Here is a 19,481-nt window from a genome sequence, read left to right as displayed (position 1 = left end):
TATTAAATGTTATATTAAAACAAATGTTATATTAAAACAAATGTTATATTAAGTCACATTTGACTAAAATGACCAGAGTAATAAGAGGAAGAACATAAGAATGCATGCAGTTTTTATAGTCAATAGTTGGCAACAGTTGAAACAGCTTTCCAAACAAGCCTAATATTTTCATAGTATATAGTGAACAAAATTATATGGGGTAACTAAAATGATGTATTTGTACCTGTTTGGCTGAGCAGACATCACTTTGGAATAGTATATTTTTCTCCATAAGTCTATGCAAAATGTTCACAGTTGGAAGGTATTACATGAAATAATTTAATTTAATTTGTGTTAATCTTTCCCAAAACTTAAAGTTTAACAAAGACATTTTTTAAACTAAACCCTGCAACTAGAAAGGCCATGAAATAACAAAACAAAAATCATACTTTTAGGGCAAAGACCATAAGTTTGTCTAGGTCAGGCTAGGATAAGTTATTAAAGATAGGTTCACTAGGAAAATGAGAAAAAGCAATACCTAGGCATAATTGTTTCAACATGAACCAACGATTCCCCACTTAAGGTGCATTAGTGCAATTAAACAATAAAATGACACACCAGGATTAGTCAGTCATCATATTTATTGAGCACTTACTGCGTGCACAGCACTGTACTAAGTGCTTGGGAGAGTGTACAGTATAACAGAAACATTCCCTGCCCACCATGAGCTTACATTGCAGAAGAGGAGACAGTATAAATTATACTCATCACTTAATATTATCTTCAGACTTGCTAAAAAGATTGAGACAGAAAGTAACAGGCAAATTTATCATATCATGCCATGGGGACTTGTCTACCAGAATAGCATTTTTTAAATAAAGTCTCAGTTAATGTTTTCAAGAAGCTTTAGAAAAATTGTGAAAAAAAATGTGGGTTAAAACACTCCTCCAAAACAGGCAAGCACTGCTGTTTGTGACAGATGTTAGAGGCCTAACAATGTCTTTCTTCATTTGCTTATTCCATGTGACAAACAAGTAAATATTAAAAATGCAAAAATAAAAAATATGCTTTTCAAAGACTTTGTCTTAATAATATTTTAGTTGCAGTAAAATAGACTGGAAAGTTTGCTTATACAAAGCAAGATGTTTCTTCAGAAGTGTTCTGTGAATTATCAAGTGTTTAAAGAAATTGTGAGAGGCAAGAGGTGACAAACACCACACAAAAACATCCACATCACAAATAAAAACATTCCTGTGGGTCACCGATATTTCTGTGCAAACAAACCATTGTAATTTCCAATCAAGTGTCAGCCACCCACTCCTGTCATTTTTTTTTTTAAATATTCATAGTTAGGGTCTGTACCATGTCAATTAATAAATAATGGTGACCTCAAGCCAGCTCCACTGACTGAGTCAGGTTATAGTCAACTGCTCCTGGTTACATGTGAATGTCATTATAATCAGCAACGAGAGAAATCTCATGGGAGGGGGGTGGGGAGAGAACAAAGTAGCTCTGGGAAGTGGTTGTTAAAAATGTGCCTGTTGAGGCTGTGTTAAAATTTTCCAGAGTGACTTCAGTTGCAAAACATTTACTAAATTATTCTCACCTAAAGTAGAATGGCTTAAAAGAAGGGTGTGGAATCTTCTCCTTTGTGCAGCTAGGGATCCTTCATGTCAGCCCTACCTATAAACTGAGGGGAAGAACTAGATATGGATGCTGTGATGTTTGAGGGGCTGCGACTAATACAGAGTCTCTATTGAGCACGGAAGGACTGAAATACATTAGGTTGCATGCCTGGCATTTTCCCCGGTTTTGTGTCCTTGCTGATACTTTAATAAACTAGGTGTTCTCCTGATCAGAGCTGATGGGAAAAAAAAAGTACTAATGACCAATCTAGGGCTTCCTCAGCCCAGGCCAGTTTATTGCTCAGAGCAGCAGCGGAAAGGTTGAGGGTAGTAACCAGAAGTAATCTGTCAATCAGGGAGTAAGGCTAATATCACAGCATTCTCTTCACAGTGCTAGATGCCAGTGTCACAAGCTAAAGTCAGCAGTCCTGGAGGCATGATGCCAACCATGCTTATTTTAAACTGAGATTAAATTTGCATTGAGTAGATTGCCAAAATGGAATTTCTTAGAGCAAAATTTTTATTTTAAGAATAGGTCTCAAAAGTAAACACAGCCTCACAAGCAATGATATTCTCTAATGTGCAAGTTGTTCACAAGCAACTCAAGAAAATTCAGTAGTAAAGGAACATGGGAAAATTTGAATGCTGCTTAAGTATCTGGGAAATTCAATTAAAATTTTGAAAATAAAATTCAACCTTACCATATCCATATAACAAAGTGAAGAAAAATATAAATGAGTGCTCAAAGAAGTTGCTCTATAATAAGCATTGGAAAACTGGAATAAAAGGATTACCTAATTAATGAATCCAGGAGAGAACTGCCTGCTAATTGGGTTTATCTATGATTTTATCAGGACTAGAGAGAACATAGCTTGAAGAAGTAGGGAATGTGTCTGCTAATTCTGTTGTAGTCCTTTCCCAAGAGTTTAGAAGAGTGCTGTGTAAATAGAAAGCACTCAATACCATTGATAAGTAGGTTCAATAGAAAAAGAAGGCAAGAAAAGGAATACAGCAGCCGGTAAGCATAAGCAATCAACTACCTCAGGTGCAGAAGCCAAAAATATCATTAGGTTCTGTTGGAGTTCAGGAAAGTTTCCACCTTTTAAGATTGAATTTGGGGTCATCTTGTTATTTACCCATAAAGTATACAAAAGATTTGCCATCCTACATTTAAAAGTGCAAAGGAAGTTAAGTAATTAGGACCCTCCACCACAACCCAATAGAAGTTTCTGTAGCGTTCCTAACAGCAAAACAAGATTGCAATCAGGCCATTATTAACAACACAAACAAGGAAGCCACTATCCAGAATACTGAAGGAGAGGTTTTCAAGGTAACTATTTATAGCTTCTAAAAGTGAGACCATCAGTCAACTAAGAAATCAATCTGATTATCAGACCACACAGTAGAGCCAAACTTGGCCATTTGGGGAATTCTGAGAAATCAGGTTTAAACTGAAATAACCCACAAACTAGGTTCATGACCAAGTTAAATCACACAAACTTTCTTTTTTATCCCAAATGTACCTTGGAAAAGAAGAAAAGTGATACCTTATCAGATCATTCTAGCTGAGCCTCAGGGACAGGAGTCAGATCTGCAGATTCATCCAACTGCTAAACTTCTCCTACTCAGCTCTATCAGCTCTATCCACAGGTGCAGTATCTGACCCTATTGGCCAAAAGCCAATCAGTCCCCTCTCAGAGTATTCCAAATTACCCTAGAAAGGGGGGTGGAGGGGTGGGAGGAAGAAGGGAAGGGGTGTATGGCTTGAACCATTTTTTTTAATGTTATTTGTAAAACCCTTACTATATGCCAGGTCCAGGAACTGTTCTAATCTCTGGGATAGATACAATTTAATTAGGTTGGACACAGTCCCTGCCCCAAATAGGGCTCAATCCCCATTTTACAAATGAGGTTACTGAAATACAGCAAAGTGAAGTGACTTGCCCACAGCAGACAGGTGGCAGAGCAGAATTAGAACCCAGGTCCTCTGACTCCCAAGCCCGGGCTTTATCCACTAGGCCACAATCCAATTTATGACCTGGCTAACGAGTTCAAGAAAGATGTAAATAAATTCATGGACATGTGTTATGTAATATAAAGGAAAACAATTTAATCATGCCAGACAGAATATGCAGGAGTTTTGGTAGCTTGATAAATATTATCTACATGAATGATGTTAGAGTTGTTACAGGGTGTATATATGAAGACACTTTTCAATAAAGATGCTTTCTGGCCACAGACAGAAAATTAGGAGCTGGATAGTTAAATGGTCTTATACATTGAGATGTTCCTTATATTCTAAGGAATTTTTTATCCCTCAAATGATTGATTACTAATACTCCCCAAATCGCTTTTATGTAATTATGCAAAAAAGCATTTCAGACTGCCGTGAACCTGCTGGGTAATTGCCCAAATTTGTTTTCTTTTGCCTCAGGGGAACACTGCTTTGGCTGTGCCAACTGCTTAGCACAGTGCTCTACACACAGTGAGCACTCAAACACCACTGAGTGATAACAAGGCACCCACACTTTGGACCAAAAGATGAAATCAGATTCTAGTTTGTGAGCATTCATTTACTTCTACCATGTTTTAATTCTAGCAAAGATAAAAGAGATAATTCCCAAGCTTTGGAAATGTATGATGAGCATTAAAAAAATGAACTTTCCATTTACAGTTCACCTTTAGAAAGGATCTCAGATTTGATGCTTTTTATAAGGCTCCAGAAAAGAGTTGTGAAATGAAATGTGCAGTAAATTGATGTGGAAAAAGAGATCCAAATCAAGTAAGATTATAATTGTTGAAATTAATAGTGCTCTATTTAAGACCTTGAATGGTTTGTCCATGAGTCCTACAGTTTCCAGAGTTGAAAAAAAAAGAACTTTAGTTCAGTGATTCAAGATCTGATAGCTTTTTAAAAACTGCTCATGGTCACTGACATTCCTGAAAACAAATTCAACTTGGTTTCAAGTATTTGCCTATCTGTTCTTCACTGCGGAATCATTTTAATGTGTATTTTAATCCAAAATTACTTTTAAAATTGGGATTCTTAGAAATTCTTTCCAGAGATTCTGGGCTAACCATCCTTGCTATTTAATTCAGGGGGGATTTCTGATCATGACTCTGAAATGCTTAAGGGCATTTCCTTTTTAAGGTAATTGTTAAGTGCTTATGTGTAAAACACTGTTCTAAGTGCTGGGGTAGCTACAAGTTAATTAGGTTGGATCCTGTCCCTGTCCCATAGGATGGAGAACAAATACCCCCATTTTACAGTTTCGGAAACTGAAGCACAGAAAAATCAAGTGACTTGTCCTAGGTCACACAGGAAGCAATTGGCAGAGCCGGGATTAGATCCCAGGTTCTTCTGACTCCCGGGCTGTGCTCTCTCACACTGCTTCCCTCTTGTATTGTACTCTCCCAACTGCTTAGCACAGTGCTCTGGACACAGTACATTGACTAATGGATTGATAGACAATCTTCCTATTAGGTTTAAATCATTAGAAAGTCAGTCAGTTGCTTTTAAACTAGGAAGTCTTAGCTTTGTTCATTTGTGGTCTTTGAACACCACAAACATAGGAATTGATGCATATGCGAATCTACTTTTTTTGGCCTTCTACCTGATTTAGTCCCAGAAGTTAAATAGTGATAACAGTTATTCTCTATTCGTTTCTCCATTTCGGTGTCAACCAAACGTATTTATTGAGCTCTTACTATATGCAGAGGACTGAAGCGTTTGGAAGAGTATAATATAACAGAATTAACAGAAAGGTCCCCTTGCCCAAAGCGAGCTTACTGTTTAGAGTATATCAAGATGATTATAGTCAGATCAGGCTATTGTCACATCTCCTAGATTTCTGCACAGAGTCTTTCAAGAGTCATAAAGGGATGTCATGAAAATGATCCTTCTCAGAAACTACCTTGTAAAAATTTAATGTGAAACAACTATGAATGTGAATTTAGCTTTTTTTTTTTAAGTCCAGGGCCAGGATGTAATTAACTAAATAGTACCTTGCTGCCCTAAGTTCCTTTCCCAACAAAGTAGCTTTGAAGTCCAGAGTGTATTTTGCTCACCAGAAAATCAAGTCAGTTGTCAGAAATGAATGCAATGTTCAATGTAATAAAATAAACATGAAAAAATTTGAACTTTAACTTTCATCATTTTATGGGTGTGTGTGTAGTTATAATTTAAAAAAAAATAGTTCTTTTTTCCTAGTTTTCAAGTATCTCTGGACAGCCAAAGTGTCTAAGAACACACTGCACATTCTTGATAAGGAATAAAAAAGAATCTTTAGAGTGTAATGTATGACACATTTTAGTTGCATCATAACTAACAAAGGAATATATTTTAAACTTCTATTCATATGGTTTCTATTTCTGGTTCATTGTCAGCATTATTTATTAAGCCCCTATTGTTTGCAGAGCACAGTATGAGGCAATACACAAAAGTGAAAGATGGAATCTGTCATCCAGTAGTTCCTGTTATAGAAAACTAGATGACCTGCAGCCAGGATTAGAGTACTATCATTCTCATCAATAAAAATAAAGCATCTAATGGAAGGAATATTAATTCATATTAAATGATCTCCATTACTGAAATACATCGCAGTTTTTAATCATAGGGCTGTAGGTGACAATTCTTCTTGAATGTAAACTTTTACTTGTTCAATCACCTTCAATGTTGGAAATCTATATCAAAATGTACAAGGAAAGTAATTTCTATACAATCATATGCTAAAGATAAAATAGATTTTGGATGTCAGTTGATCAAGTCGCTAACAATTCCACATGACTTTCTTCCAAAGTTGTTTTCTGTATAATGTAAACCCGGCTTGATCTAAATATAAACTTGCAGCTATTGGGCTAAATGTTTCTCGAGTTTTATAAACCTGAGAAAACTGTACAACTAAAAGGCAGGTATACTTCACTTTAAGCTAGTTATTGCATCTAAATATGTACGTATTAGGACATTATGATGCACAGATTGAGTTTTTTGGGAGCCAATCAGTAATTCCAACTTCTGAGTCTAGAAAATTTTGAATGAGGACAAGTACCAGGCTTATTTGTACTACAGAAACATTATGAGTAGAACTTGCAATTTATATGAACTTTCCATTTAATTCTCAATATTATCTTCATACGTTTTTGAATTATGTTATCCCTAAAATTATGTTGCTACAAAAAAATTATTCGTTCTATTAAAAACTTGGATTTATATAACATCTTTGTTAAAAAGAGCTCATAAAAGTAAGATAAATACTACCTAAAACTGATCAGAACCTCTGCTAAATTGATTTTTTACTATGTGGATTCAGGTAAATTAGAGTAGCCAGTAGTCACTTAAAAGTTACTAATTTCCAACAACAGAGGCCTACTTAAAACTGCATTGCTTCATATATGTTCTCATCAGTTTTGAAGATCTCCATCTGGGCTCCAAAAAGCCACTACGGGGGGTTATGAGAAGCAGCATGGTGTAGTTGGTAGAGTATGAGCCTGAGAGTCAGAAGGTCATGGGTTCTAATCCCAGCTCCTCCTCTTGGCTGCTGTGTGACCTTGGGCACTTCATTTCTCTGAGCCTCAGTTACCTCACATGTAAACTGGAGATTGAGAGACTGCTATGAGCCCCATCTGGAAGAGTACTATGTCCAATCTGATTTGCTTGTATATACCCCAGTGATTAGTACAGTTCCTGGCACATAAGAAGCACTTAACAAATGCCATAATCATCATGTGGACGATTTGACTTCTTGCTTCTCACTGGGTTACAGATGTATTTCTTGAAATCACCAGAACAGTATGGTTCTAGGAAGCCTTGGGAATGACACTTGCTGCCAGGCTGATGACTAATTTGATTTTATTTGATTATGCTCCCCCGCCCCTCACCGCAACCACCATCACTACATTCACATAGGTGGAAGAACAGAAGCAGCAAAAATAGTTGCTTATGAAGATCCAGGGTGGCCAAGAGGAAAGAGGTCAAACTCTGAGAGTCAGAGAACCTGGATTCCAGTCCCAGACCCATCACTTGCTTGCTCTGTGGTCTTGGACAAATCACTTAACTTCTCTGTACCTCAGTTCCCTCATCTGTAAAATGGGGATTTAAATGCCTGTTCTCCCTCCCTTTTAATAGCAGCGTAGCTTAGTGGATGTAGCACGGACCTGGGAGACAAAGCACCAGGGTTTCTAATCCAGGCTCCAACAAATGTCTGCTGGTAGACCTTGGGCAAGTTGCTTAACTTCTCTGTGCCTCAATTACCTCATCTGCAAAATGGGGATAAGAATGTGGGACAGGGACAGTCTCCAACCTAATTAAATTGTATCTACCCCAGAGCTTAGAACAGTGCTTGCTACATAGAACTTAACAAGTACCATGATTATTATTAATTATAATAGTACACGGTGAGCCCTATGTTGGATAGGGACTGTGCCTGACCTGATTATCTTGTACCTACCCCAGTCTTTAAAACATAGTAAATGCTTTGCAAATACCACAATTATTATTATTATTAAATAGACACAATTTTTCTTCCTTGTTTGCTCTGCCTTGTGGAGCTTGGAAGTAGAGTGAGTGAGATGACACTTCCTTTCACTCCTCAGATTTCTCATTTCTGGTTCCCAGATCCCCAAAGTTGGACAACCAGACCAGGGACTAGAAAAAATGGTAGTAGAAATCATAGCTGACGTTGATTTTTAAGATCTGGGGTTAAATTCCCTTGGCTGTTTTCCTATTCATTGTAGATATCCCTTGATATATTAGTATGGGTTTTTAACTCAGTCTAGTGAAATGTTTTGGATATAGATTAGATTTTAGCATTGAAAGAGTTGAGTGAGAAAAAGAACTAGAGTGTCACAGAATTGAGCAGAAGTGGGGTGGGGTGAAGAGATTAAAAGGTGTAATGAATGGTGTTAAAAAAATACGTTGTTTAATAGCAATGCCGGATTTCACTTTCTCCTAACTGCTGAGATAATTTGCCTTCAACAATAGGTATTGTTGTGCAGGCAATTCTACATTGTATCTACATCTTTGAATCAAATGTGATTTTGTAGAAAAAGAATATTTCAGTTTCCTGGGCTCAATGTTCTTATGCTGTCAGAACAAGTACTACATGAAATTTTATTTCTTAAAATTAGGGGTTTAACTTTACATGTGGCTATCCCTGGTAACAGCTTCAGCTGAAACCTTTCTTCAACAGACTTCTTCAGTTAGGCTGGCATAAAAAATTCTAGATTCATGACTACAGTGTAACTGAAATTATTTTATCAGTATCTTTTATTCTTTAAAATAAATCAAATTATATTTAACATATTTTAAATCCAAACATTTTTTTCTTTTCTAGACATTCCTATTGGACCAAATTTGCACTATTGAATTATACTATCAGAGTAAGCAAGCAGCTGAAAGTTATAAATGCATTTAGCAGAGTAATAATAATGGTATTTGTTAAGCGCTTACTATGTGCCAAGCACTGTTCTAAACGCTGGGGGGTCATACAAGGTAATCAGGTTGTCCCATGTGGGTCTCACAGTCTTAATCCCCATTTTACAGATGAGGCACAGAGAAGTTAAGTGGCTTTCCCAAGGTCACACAGCAGACAAGTGGTGGGTTAGATCCCACATCCTCTGTTTCCCAAGCCCAGGCTCTTGCCACTAAGCCACTCTCTAAGACTCCAGGCTGTAAGCTCCTTGTGGGCAGGGAACATGTCAACCAACTCTGTTATATTGTAGTCTCCCAAGTACTTAGTACAGTGCTCTGTACAAAATGCTCAATAATATGATTGATTAACTTAGAGTAAATGCTTTGACTATCATTAATGCACTTCTGCTTTCAGAAAGACTTCATGTCTTCATGAGTATAGATAAATGGAGTATTATATTTTGGGGAGGCAGGGGGCTGTGATGAGTTTCGCTGGTGAGTATAATTCTTATACTGAGAATTATCTGTGGCTGGTCTGACCTGATCATTTTGGAACGTTGCCTAGTACAGTGCTAGGCACGTAGTAAGTTCTTGGCAAATACTAAAGTTATTATAAGTCTCATGTGTGCTGAGCATTCCTTTGGGGACCTCTCATCCCTCACTAACTGTCAACCTCTCCATCTGAGGGTGAAAAGAGAAAAAGAAAGGATGACATTCAAATCATCAGTCAAATTACTATTTCTCAGCAAGATCTGGAAATGTTTGGTGTGCCTGAAAAGGATTTTTTTTTAGTCCACACTCATTCTGCCATCTATTAAAAATAACTTAAAGATGGTAGAATGATAGAGATCATGGAGAAAAATGCTGGGATTTGGAGAATGAAGACCCCCAACTCTGTGAATCACTAAAGATTAATTTTCTCCTTTCTCACCCAACAATTACTCTACAAGGAGGCTGGTAATAAGCACTGCACTTTTATCACTTGAAGAAGGGCAACTTCATTCTATCGACCTTCCCACAATCAAGAGTAATAGACTGGTTAGGGGGATATACATTTTTCTTAATGAAGAAAATGTTTTGGAAATTAAAAATTCATTTCTGTTACATTCCATTTAAAAAGGAGAGGCTTATAAAATAATAAACTTTTACTCCTGCCAGAATTAAAAATTCATTTTCTATTGCCTCCAAGTTCCACCTCAAATATATATATTTTAGTCTCTTGGCTTAATTCAGAAAGACCACAGTGAACAGAGGATGTTATCTTGTGTGGATCAAGAACTGGGTCAGACTGCCTTATCTTGAATTTCCCCAGTTCTGAGCAGAGTGCTTTAGCACAGAGTAAATCAATCAATCAATTATATTTATTTAGTGGTTACTGGGTGCAGAGCACTGTACTGAGCAATTGGGAGAGTTGGTAGATAATGTTCCCTGCCTATGACAATTGTATTAACAATGAGGGAGGGACCAAGCAATGATTGTTATTGAGAGCTTACTGTGTGCACAGCACTGTACTAAGTGCTTAGAGATAGGAGAAGGATGCAAAAAGAACAATAGAAGAACTGCTGCACACTGTACTAGTGTAATTATTTGTTGAAAATTTTTGGAAAAGGTACTCAAGGTCTTAGGGAAAATAAGTATTTAAACACATTTTATACATATAGACTTCATAACACCAAACAAAAACAAAAAGTGACAAAAAGACTGCATACTTGGCCTAATAATAATTTATGGTATTTGCTAAGCATTTACTATGTGTCAGGTACTGTTTTAAGCACTAAAGTTGTTACAAGTTAATCAGGTCAGTTTAATCAGAATAATTTTGCTGAATGGGCTTTGTTTTACAATTGTTTAGATTTTGTGAATGGATTCCTTGTCTTTGATTAGGAGGTGCATTTTGAATTCAAAATACAATTCAAAGGGCTAATTAATAATATTCCCGGAGACACACAGTCAGTTCATATTTCTTTTTGAAAACTGTGTTAACCGATTAGTGTTGGATACAGTCCTAATTTCAAACTGTCAATACAAAAAAAATCCATGGTAATACTGTACATACTGGGGAAAAATATTATTGATAAAGGACAGAACGTGTTTTTAAAACTGCTGATACACATTTCTCCGAAAGAACACTGTCAGATAAAGCTTTCAATCCACTTAAAAGTAATGCTTTTCCCATTTCTCTCTGAGAGGGGAAAAAGCAAACAAACCTGTGTTCAACAGTAAGGTCAGCATGACATGAAGCAACAAGAGCTGGCAAATCTAAAATGAGCTTGACATTCTGGGCCTCATCCAGAAGTCTAGCAATGGTCTTCCAAACTCCACAGCTGCAAAAAGCTGAGAACGAACCTAAACTCAGCTGCCAGACATTTTCCTAGTGGCTTGATTTCCCAATTTCAAATAGAAGACCCAACCCTATCTTCCTGTCTGATCTGAAGATAGAATAATGAGGAGATACAAAGGTCACGGAATCCTTCCAACTCAGTTCTATTTAACCAATTTACCCAATCTAATAGTAGCATCTCAGTGACTTCATATCCCCATGCTCCCTTAGTCTTCTGGTGGCTAGTGACTTCTGCCCCAGCTCTTGGAAAGTTGGGAATGGATTGGGGGCTTCTCTCAGGGATACTGTAGCCTAGGGATCTCTGGATCATTCCCAGCCTGGAGGACCTTTGGGAGACTGAACAAGGGATGGTCTTAAATCACATTTTATCTCCCATTCTGGCCTTAGTCTTCCTTGGGTGGCTCAGACTGCATTAACTTGGAGCTAATCGACAGAAACAAACCATTACAATAATCAGTGAAGAGTCTGGAAGGAAGGTGGAAAATATGAATCAGTGAACTGCATTGATTGAGCACTTACTCTATGCAGAGTACTAAGCACTTGGGAGAGTACAATAAAATAAGTAGGCGAGGTCCCTGCCTTCAAGGGCACTGCAATCTGGTGTAGGAGCAGACACTTGGATGAATTACAAGAAGGAAAAGCAATAAAGATATGTTCATGAGGGGTTGGAGTGGGTAAGTACTTAGGGGATGTGGTAGAGAAATGAGAGATTAGTCAGGGAAGTCTTCCTGTAGGAGCTGTGATTTTAGTAGGATTTGGAGGATGGGGAAAATGGATGTAAAAAAAGAAATGAAAGTCCAAAAGAAAGACGACAAAAAACAAGCGTTGACCTAAATGAACCTGATTCTGGGGCCTTTCATGCAAGACAGCTCCTCGGTATCCATGCAGAGAGAGAGGGAAAAGAGGAAGAAAGGGGTTGTTTCACGGGTCCTTCCACCCCCAGGGTCTGAGCCAAGGCTGCTTAGATCCCAATGTGCTGCCTGATCAGAGCAATTGCTTGGGACAGGAAACTCTTCAGGTTAAGCTGGGATTTTCCAGAGAGTTCTTTGTGGCTAGACCGCAAGCTTGTCGTGGGCAGAGACCTTGAGTACCTATCAAGTACTCAGTACAGTGACCTGCACATAGTAAGCACTCACTAAATGCCACTCTCCTAAGTGCTTAGTACAGTGCTCAGCACCCAGAAGGTCTGGATAAACATGACTTACCGATTGATTGAAATCACTGAAAGAAATATAGGTTAGTGGTTATGATCAATTAATCCATTTTGGTGGGAGGAGATGTCCAAAAAACAGAAAAATAATTTCTCCATTATAAAGTTTTGAAAACTTTCCATTATACAAATATTTCACTCTGTCTGGTAAAAGGAGGAGTGCCCTATTTAGTTTTGAGACTCTCTATAAGTTGTGTTTCTTTGAACCAAACTATTTGGGAAAAACAGTGTAGAGCAGTGGAAAGAGAAGGGGATGGGGAGTCAAAAGATTCCGGTTCTAGTCCCGGCTCCACCACTTGCCTGCTGGGTAATTTATATTAGACAAGTCACTTAACTTCTCTGGCCTAATTCCTCAACTCAAAAATGGGGATAATGTACTTGTTTTTCCTCCTCCTTAGACTGTAAATCCCAGTGTGAAACAAGGACTGTGTCCAATCTGATTACCGTGTACCTACACCAGCGCTTGGTACTTAATAAGTACTTAAAAAACACGATTAGTATGTGTGTTCTTACTTCGTTACACTGTAAAAATTTGAGAAGAGAAGGATTATTCTACTACTTAGAAGTTCTTTGAATTCCCAAAATTTCATCTTATTTTGCAACCACTTGAAAGATGATACATCAGCCAATTAGAGTTGATCATTTTATACCATTTCCCTTTTCTGTTAGACATCACAAAAAGCTCCCTGGATGCACTGAAACAGACACTTGAAAAACAACAGAAGTAGCGATATGACTGTTTATAATACATTTACATTTGTTACGAAAGGTGACTATGCCTTTTCATGTTAGAAAAAAAGCATTTGAAAAGGTCTCATTAAATTAATATATTGTTCAAGCTGTGGCTATTTAGAAATTACACAGTTTCCTTATTGCCATTTCAAGGATATATTTTGCTAGTGGGGGGCAATGTAGACATATTCTTGCAAGAACATCTTTAGCAATTTATAACAGATGGAAGAAAGAATTTAATCATGACATCAATTAAGACATATTCCACCAAAAATGAGTCATTGATCCCAGTAGAGAAACACCCATAAAATGTTATTGTGTGTGATGAATGAACTGGGAAGGAGACTGTTACATTAGAATTGTAAAACTTTAACTCATAGAATAACAGGGCTGGGAAAGGCCTTAAAGAGCTAACCAATTTCTATTACTCATTCTAGAAACAGCCTAGAAACCATTCCAGACAGTTGGCCCTCTCTTCTACCCTTCTTCCCATAATAACCCACCCCAAAGTCGAGAAGTTCTTTGAATTCCCAAAATTTGATCTTATTTTGCAACCACTTGAAAGATGATACATCACCCAAAAGGTAAAGATATAGAAAATTACTATAGCAGCTGCAGAATTGGAGAAAGTTCACAGTACTTTAGTGAATTAGGATAGTAAAAAAAAACCCACAAAACAAAACAAAAAAAACCTTTAAGGCTAGAATCACCAGTTTCACAATTTCAGGTTTCTGAATCCGCTCTCATCTACAGTTACCTACATAAAGTTACAGTAAAGTTCAAAAGTACAAGTTTTAAACTGAGGCTACAACAGAAACTTTTCAAGTTTTGTAGTTTTGGGTCCAGATCTTTTTGACTTTCTGGGTCAAGGAAATCAATATATTCTGAAATTATTCATATTGATATGAAATTATTTATGGGACTATAGATGGCTTTAAAAAATAATGACATCATTATTTACAGACCAGACTCATCTACCGAACAAACCATAGCATTCACACCCAATGGTGCCAACTTGAGGAAAATGTTTCCTGAAAGCGTGCAGTAAAATTTTGCTATATATTTTTTAAAAAAATGTTGGGATTTAGCTTGAAGAGGTGATGATGGGTTTGGTGATGGAAGTTTCATTATAATTTTTCTACCCTAAGATATCTCCTTTGACTATGTCTAATGTCTAAGGTAATTCACTGCCATTTCAAAGGAGGTATGACAGTCGCTTCAAGTTTCCTAAACTACAATTTCTATGCTCCAGTAAGGTTACTTTACCTACTTTTACGGTCAGTTTTATTTCAGTTAAAATAGGTCTCTTCACATTACTGTGATGTGGCAAAAAATATAAGTGCTCATCTATCAAAAGGAAATGCTATGAAAATAGATTGCTTCTTGCTCATGCACTACTTTTGTCACTGATTTTCACATATCCTAACTGTTATCATATTAGGATAACAAAAGTTTATAATCAATTGCAATTCTATCCTTTCACAAAAGGAAGGCTAATAAAAAGAGATCACCTTTAAGAAATATGCCTACTTGGATTACCGAGTGTTTATAGGGCTAAGATTGGTTTGAATTCCTTAACCTCGACAAGAAAAATGAGAAGATTCAGAATATCTGTGGGTGGGTATGCATGTTTAAAATCTATATAAACTATGTGGGAAATGAGTGGTACGTATCTATCTTCCATGTCTTTAATAGAAAATCTGTCGGGTGACGTTTTAGAAGTGTACATCATAGCTGTCCTTAATTATCAAAGATGATGTTATTAAGAGTACTGTCCTATCTCTGTGTATAACCAACGCGTTGTGCCACACTTGTGATTTCCTAGGAGAGGCCTTTGATGCGCTAATGGATTTATCCCTTGCATTGATGTGTCTACCTTCAAGACTGCCTCTTTGTTTCTTGATCCTCTCTAAGACTTGACTCAATAGGATAAATCCCTTTTCCAACAGGAAGAGATACACGTAGCTTCTCTGATGCTTAAATTTGCATCCGGCATAATAGCATGGTACAATTTCTGCTTCTGCTTGCTATACTTACATGTATAGCAACAAACAAACAGTTATGAAGAACTTGGTCCCGGTTAAAGACAACCCATTTGCATGTGCTGTTTTAGTGAGATGGGTTTGACATGAGGAAGGGGGAGCTGAAAAGAAGCAATACTGCAGTGAGCATTTTATTTCCTGTTCATTTCTCTTTACTTACTGCAAATTTACTTTTGTCCATTTACTTAAAAGATGAAATGTTCTAGCTAGTCACTCATATGAAAGATGAATGAAATTAATTTAATTCAATTTTTAGACTAGTACTCATACTGTAACGTCCTATGGATTTTTTTTAAGGATACATCGCAATTCTTATGCAAGACGACAGTTATACTTTTGAATTGGAATCTTAAGATCTGACCACGAACTTTACTCCACGTTACAGATATAAGGCTTCAGGCAGAATATTTTAAAATCTGGAGACATCAAAATCGCTGGCCAAACCAAAACTGGAAAGCAATTTCACAGAATTTAATTTCTTAAAAGAAGAAAGAAATAGCATTCACTTTTTGTGAAAGAGAAGAGGTTTCACCATCCCTGCTAGGATCTTGGGTAATTGGGCAGCAATTACTTCTGACATCATCTCTGGGAACTCAACGCAGAGGGCCCGGGATTGGATGAAGGTGTTTAGGCAGTACAGATGAAGCTGCTTCACGAGCTGTTTTATTTCACCAGATGCAAACCGAAAAGGAAGACAATATCATTTACCAAACATTGAGTATAGTTTATCACTCCTATGACATTGTAGTAGGGCACCAGATCATTTTTAGGTGGGCTAGACCATAATTCCTTTGTGGGTCAGATGGGAAAATGCATCCTGGGAGTACATGCTTTTAAAATATAATATTTGAGCCATTTCATTTAAAAATTAATATTTCAAACTGTCAATCTGGAATGAACTAATTACCCATTCAACATATTTACAAATAAAAAACTGAATATTTAGTGAAATGTAAACATGTATTTTGGAATATATTTAAAATATATAATAAACTTGGAGGAAAATTGCTGGCAATGTAAAACAAAAATACTTACATCGTGCAAGGAGTCCAGAAGTTTTGTGAGCTGATAGAAACGCTGTGAGCTGGAAACAACTCCTTTTTGCCTCAAGCCAATTGCCTTAATGAGTTCTCTAATATAGCTGGCTCTCATCTCTTCAAACTGGGCCTGACTTCTCAACCCTTCCAAAGGAACTAAAAAAAACAACACATTATGTCTGTTGATGGCATTTCCTTTAAAAGTCAGTCATAAATCAGTCAATCATATTTATTGAGCTCTTACTGTATGCAGAACACTGTACTGAGCATTTGGGAGAGTACAATATAATAGACACATTCCATGCCCACAATGAGCTTACAATCTAGAAGAAAAACACTGTAAATTTTCCATGGCAGGGAAAGTTGTGGCTACCTTCTGAACTGTATAGTGATTACTGTTTTACTTTTAATGTTTAACTGTGGACCTTTTCCAGTTAAACACTTAAGAGGAAATGGGTCATTTGATAGCATGAAGGCATTTATTACTTTCCTTCAGTTCATTAGTAAAAGGAATATGGCTTGAAAACTAGGTGAGCTAAATATGGGAGAAAATGTGGCTATAAATCTAGTAGCCTAACTCCAGGGATCTAATTTTAGTTATTCACAGATTCCTTTTCAAACTCTACTAAGTACCTGTGTTTACTCTGGTTTCACAACCCGGGAACATGCAAATGCTATAACAAATTTGCTTGTGCTTCTTGTTTGCAAATGATCTTCTAAGCTTGGTTTTAAAGGACTGGTTAATTAGGCTAACTAAACCCACCTAAGAAAAGGTATTACAACTGGAGTCAGGATTCCCCCTAAGGAATGTGTCCTTATGTTGGTATTTGTTGGTATTTGTTAAGCGCTTACTATGTGCAGAGCACTGTTCTAAGCGCTGGGGTAAACACAGGGGAATCAGGTTGTCCCATGTGGGGCTCACAGTCTTAATCCCCATTTTACAGATGAGGGAACTGAGGCACAGAGAAGTTAAGTGACTTGCCCACAGTCACACAGCTGACAAGTGGCAGAGCTGGGATTCGAACTCATGAGCCCTGACTCCAAAGCCCGTGCTCTTTCCACTGCGCCACGCTGCTTCTCTGTAGTCCTTGCAAACTACATTCAATGACTGGGTAAAAAATGGACAGGACACTTTCCTGCCAGTATCTTCTCAGGTAAAAAAAGATACTCTCCTTCTTTATAAGCCTATCAAGACCAATAACAGATCAAAAGATGAACTATTTTCTACTTTATGAAGTGCTCTTAAAACGCTTAACAACAATGAGCCTGATACTACTGCAAATTTTAAGAGATGCTTTGGTGGCATCAAGGTGACAGAAGAGAGAATGTCTATCACATCCCTCCCCTCTCATAGGCACATTTCATAAGGATTTTATAAAACACTCTTATGTTTGTTTTTTACTTAGCTTTTGAAGTTGCACTGCAATGTTTTCTGAGAGGCTTAGACAAGATTATCAGGCATATGGCAGTTATTCTACATTCTCACCTTATATTTAGAGTAAAAAGAGAAGTAGTTTGGTCTAGTGGAAAAAGCATAGACCTAGGAGTCAGGAGACCTGGGTTCTAATCTCAGCTCTGCCAGTTCCCTGCCTGAGGGAACTCAGGCAAGTAACTGTGCTTCAGTTTCCTCATCAGTAAAAATGAGGATAAGATACCTGTTCTCCCCCCACCCTTAGACTGTGAGACTAATTGTATTGTAACTATCCCATGCTTGCTACAGGGCTTGGCTAATAATAAATATTTAATAAACATCAGAATTATTATTTAAGCCAGCTCTTTTCATCAATCTCTCTGAGGAAGTTAAATGGTTCAGAATTTTGTAAAAACTTTAGGGATTTAATATTAATATTCTCATCAGTCCACTCATTCTCTACAAGCTCCCTTCACACACTGCATTTTTAATAGATTTACATCTTGACAAGCCCATAGGCATTTTGAGAAGTAATTCATCATAGCATAGCGTATGAGCACGAATCTTGAGTTCTTAACATAACTGCTTCTGTTCTACAAAATGTTTGCTTTGAACGGATGTGTTCTACCATACTAAGGGGTATTTTCCATTGAGAAATCTCATGTTTGGTGAGTAATGGAAAAACTTTTTCAATTAATAGCATTTATCGAGCACTTACAGTGTTTAGAACATTGTACTAACCATCTGGGAGAGTATAGAGTTGGTGACATGATCTCTGCCCTCAAGAAGCTTATACTTAGTCTCTGTCTCTAGCTTTGGATAGAAAAACAGTATGGAGGGAGAAGAAAAGTTGGGGGTCAAAGCAATGTTTTTAAAGATTAATAGCATCTAAAGCAAATCTCCATTATGTTATGGAAACTGTTGCAGATAGATACTTTAGAATTTTTTTAATGTTTAAAATTCACATGATCATGCTTCTAAAAAGAGGCTTCGTCTATTAACCTAACATTTAGAATATATTTTGAAACCACTGAATTATGTTTGAATTAGCTGGATTTTAATTATTGGGATGCAATGTAGACTAGTGGAAAGAGCAATGGCCAGGAAGTCAGGAGACATGAGTTCTAATCCAGGCTCCACCACTTGTCTGCTGGGTGACCTTGGGGAAGTCATTTAACTTTTCTGGGCTTCAGTTTCCTCATCTATAAAACTGGGGATAAGACACCTTTTCTGCCTCTCCCTTAGACCGTAAACCCTGTGTGGGTCAGGGACTGCGTCTGACCTGATGATTTCATATCTACCCCAGCATTTAGTACAGTGCTTGGCCCATATAAAGTGCTTAACAAATTCTATTATTAGTAATAGGAATAATATTATGTAGGGAATGGTAAATTTACCTACACAGTAATTTTAAATATTGTCTTTGAATAGTAGTGGTTCCTGGTAGATGGAGGAATGGGAAAGTATGAAAAGGAAGAAAACAAGCAAACTCAACAAGTTAGGTGGGAGTGGGTGATTCTTACTTGTATTAAGCAGTAGCAATGCCTTCATGCAGAGAAATTCTTCTTGGGTAACTTGAAGTTTGACAAACTCCTGTGGGATCTGCCACATGGTTAGGCATAATGAGTAGAATGACGATTCTTTCATCCGCTGTCTTCCATCACAGAAACACCCCCCAAAAGACAGAAAAGAAATG

At 37.2% G+C, this 19,481-nt stretch overlaps 1 protein-coding gene across 1 annotated transcript in view; it reads right to left on the bottom strand.

The window, feature by feature from the left end:
• Window positions 1-15,455: 15,455 nt before the first annotated feature.
• The window catches only part of PGR (progesterone receptor), a 33,512-nt gene continuing 29,486 nt past the window's right edge, over window positions 15,456-19,481 (bottom strand). The window contains exons 6-8 of the mRNA XM_039914917.1: window positions 19,309-19,439; window positions 16,373-16,530; window positions 15,456-15,995 (exon numbers count right to left, since the gene is read on the bottom strand). Of these exons, the coding sequence (XP_039770851.1) occupies window positions 15,840-15,995; window positions 16,373-16,530; window positions 19,309-19,439 (445 nt within the window). The 3' untranslated portion in view covers window positions 15,456-15,839. The remainder of the gene's footprint in view (window positions 15,996-16,372; window positions 16,531-19,308; window positions 19,440-19,481) is intronic.

This window comes from Ornithorhynchus anatinus, chromosome 20 (genome assembly GCF_004115215.2).
Source record: "Ornithorhynchus anatinus isolate Pmale09 chromosome 20, mOrnAna1.pri.v4, whole genome shotgun sequence".
In the NCBI taxonomy this organism is placed as follows: domain Eukaryota; kingdom Metazoa; phylum Chordata; class Mammalia; order Monotremata; family Ornithorhynchidae; genus Ornithorhynchus; species Ornithorhynchus anatinus.
Note: the sequence above shows the minus strand (reverse complement) of the source record. Positions and strands in the feature narration are given on the sequence as shown.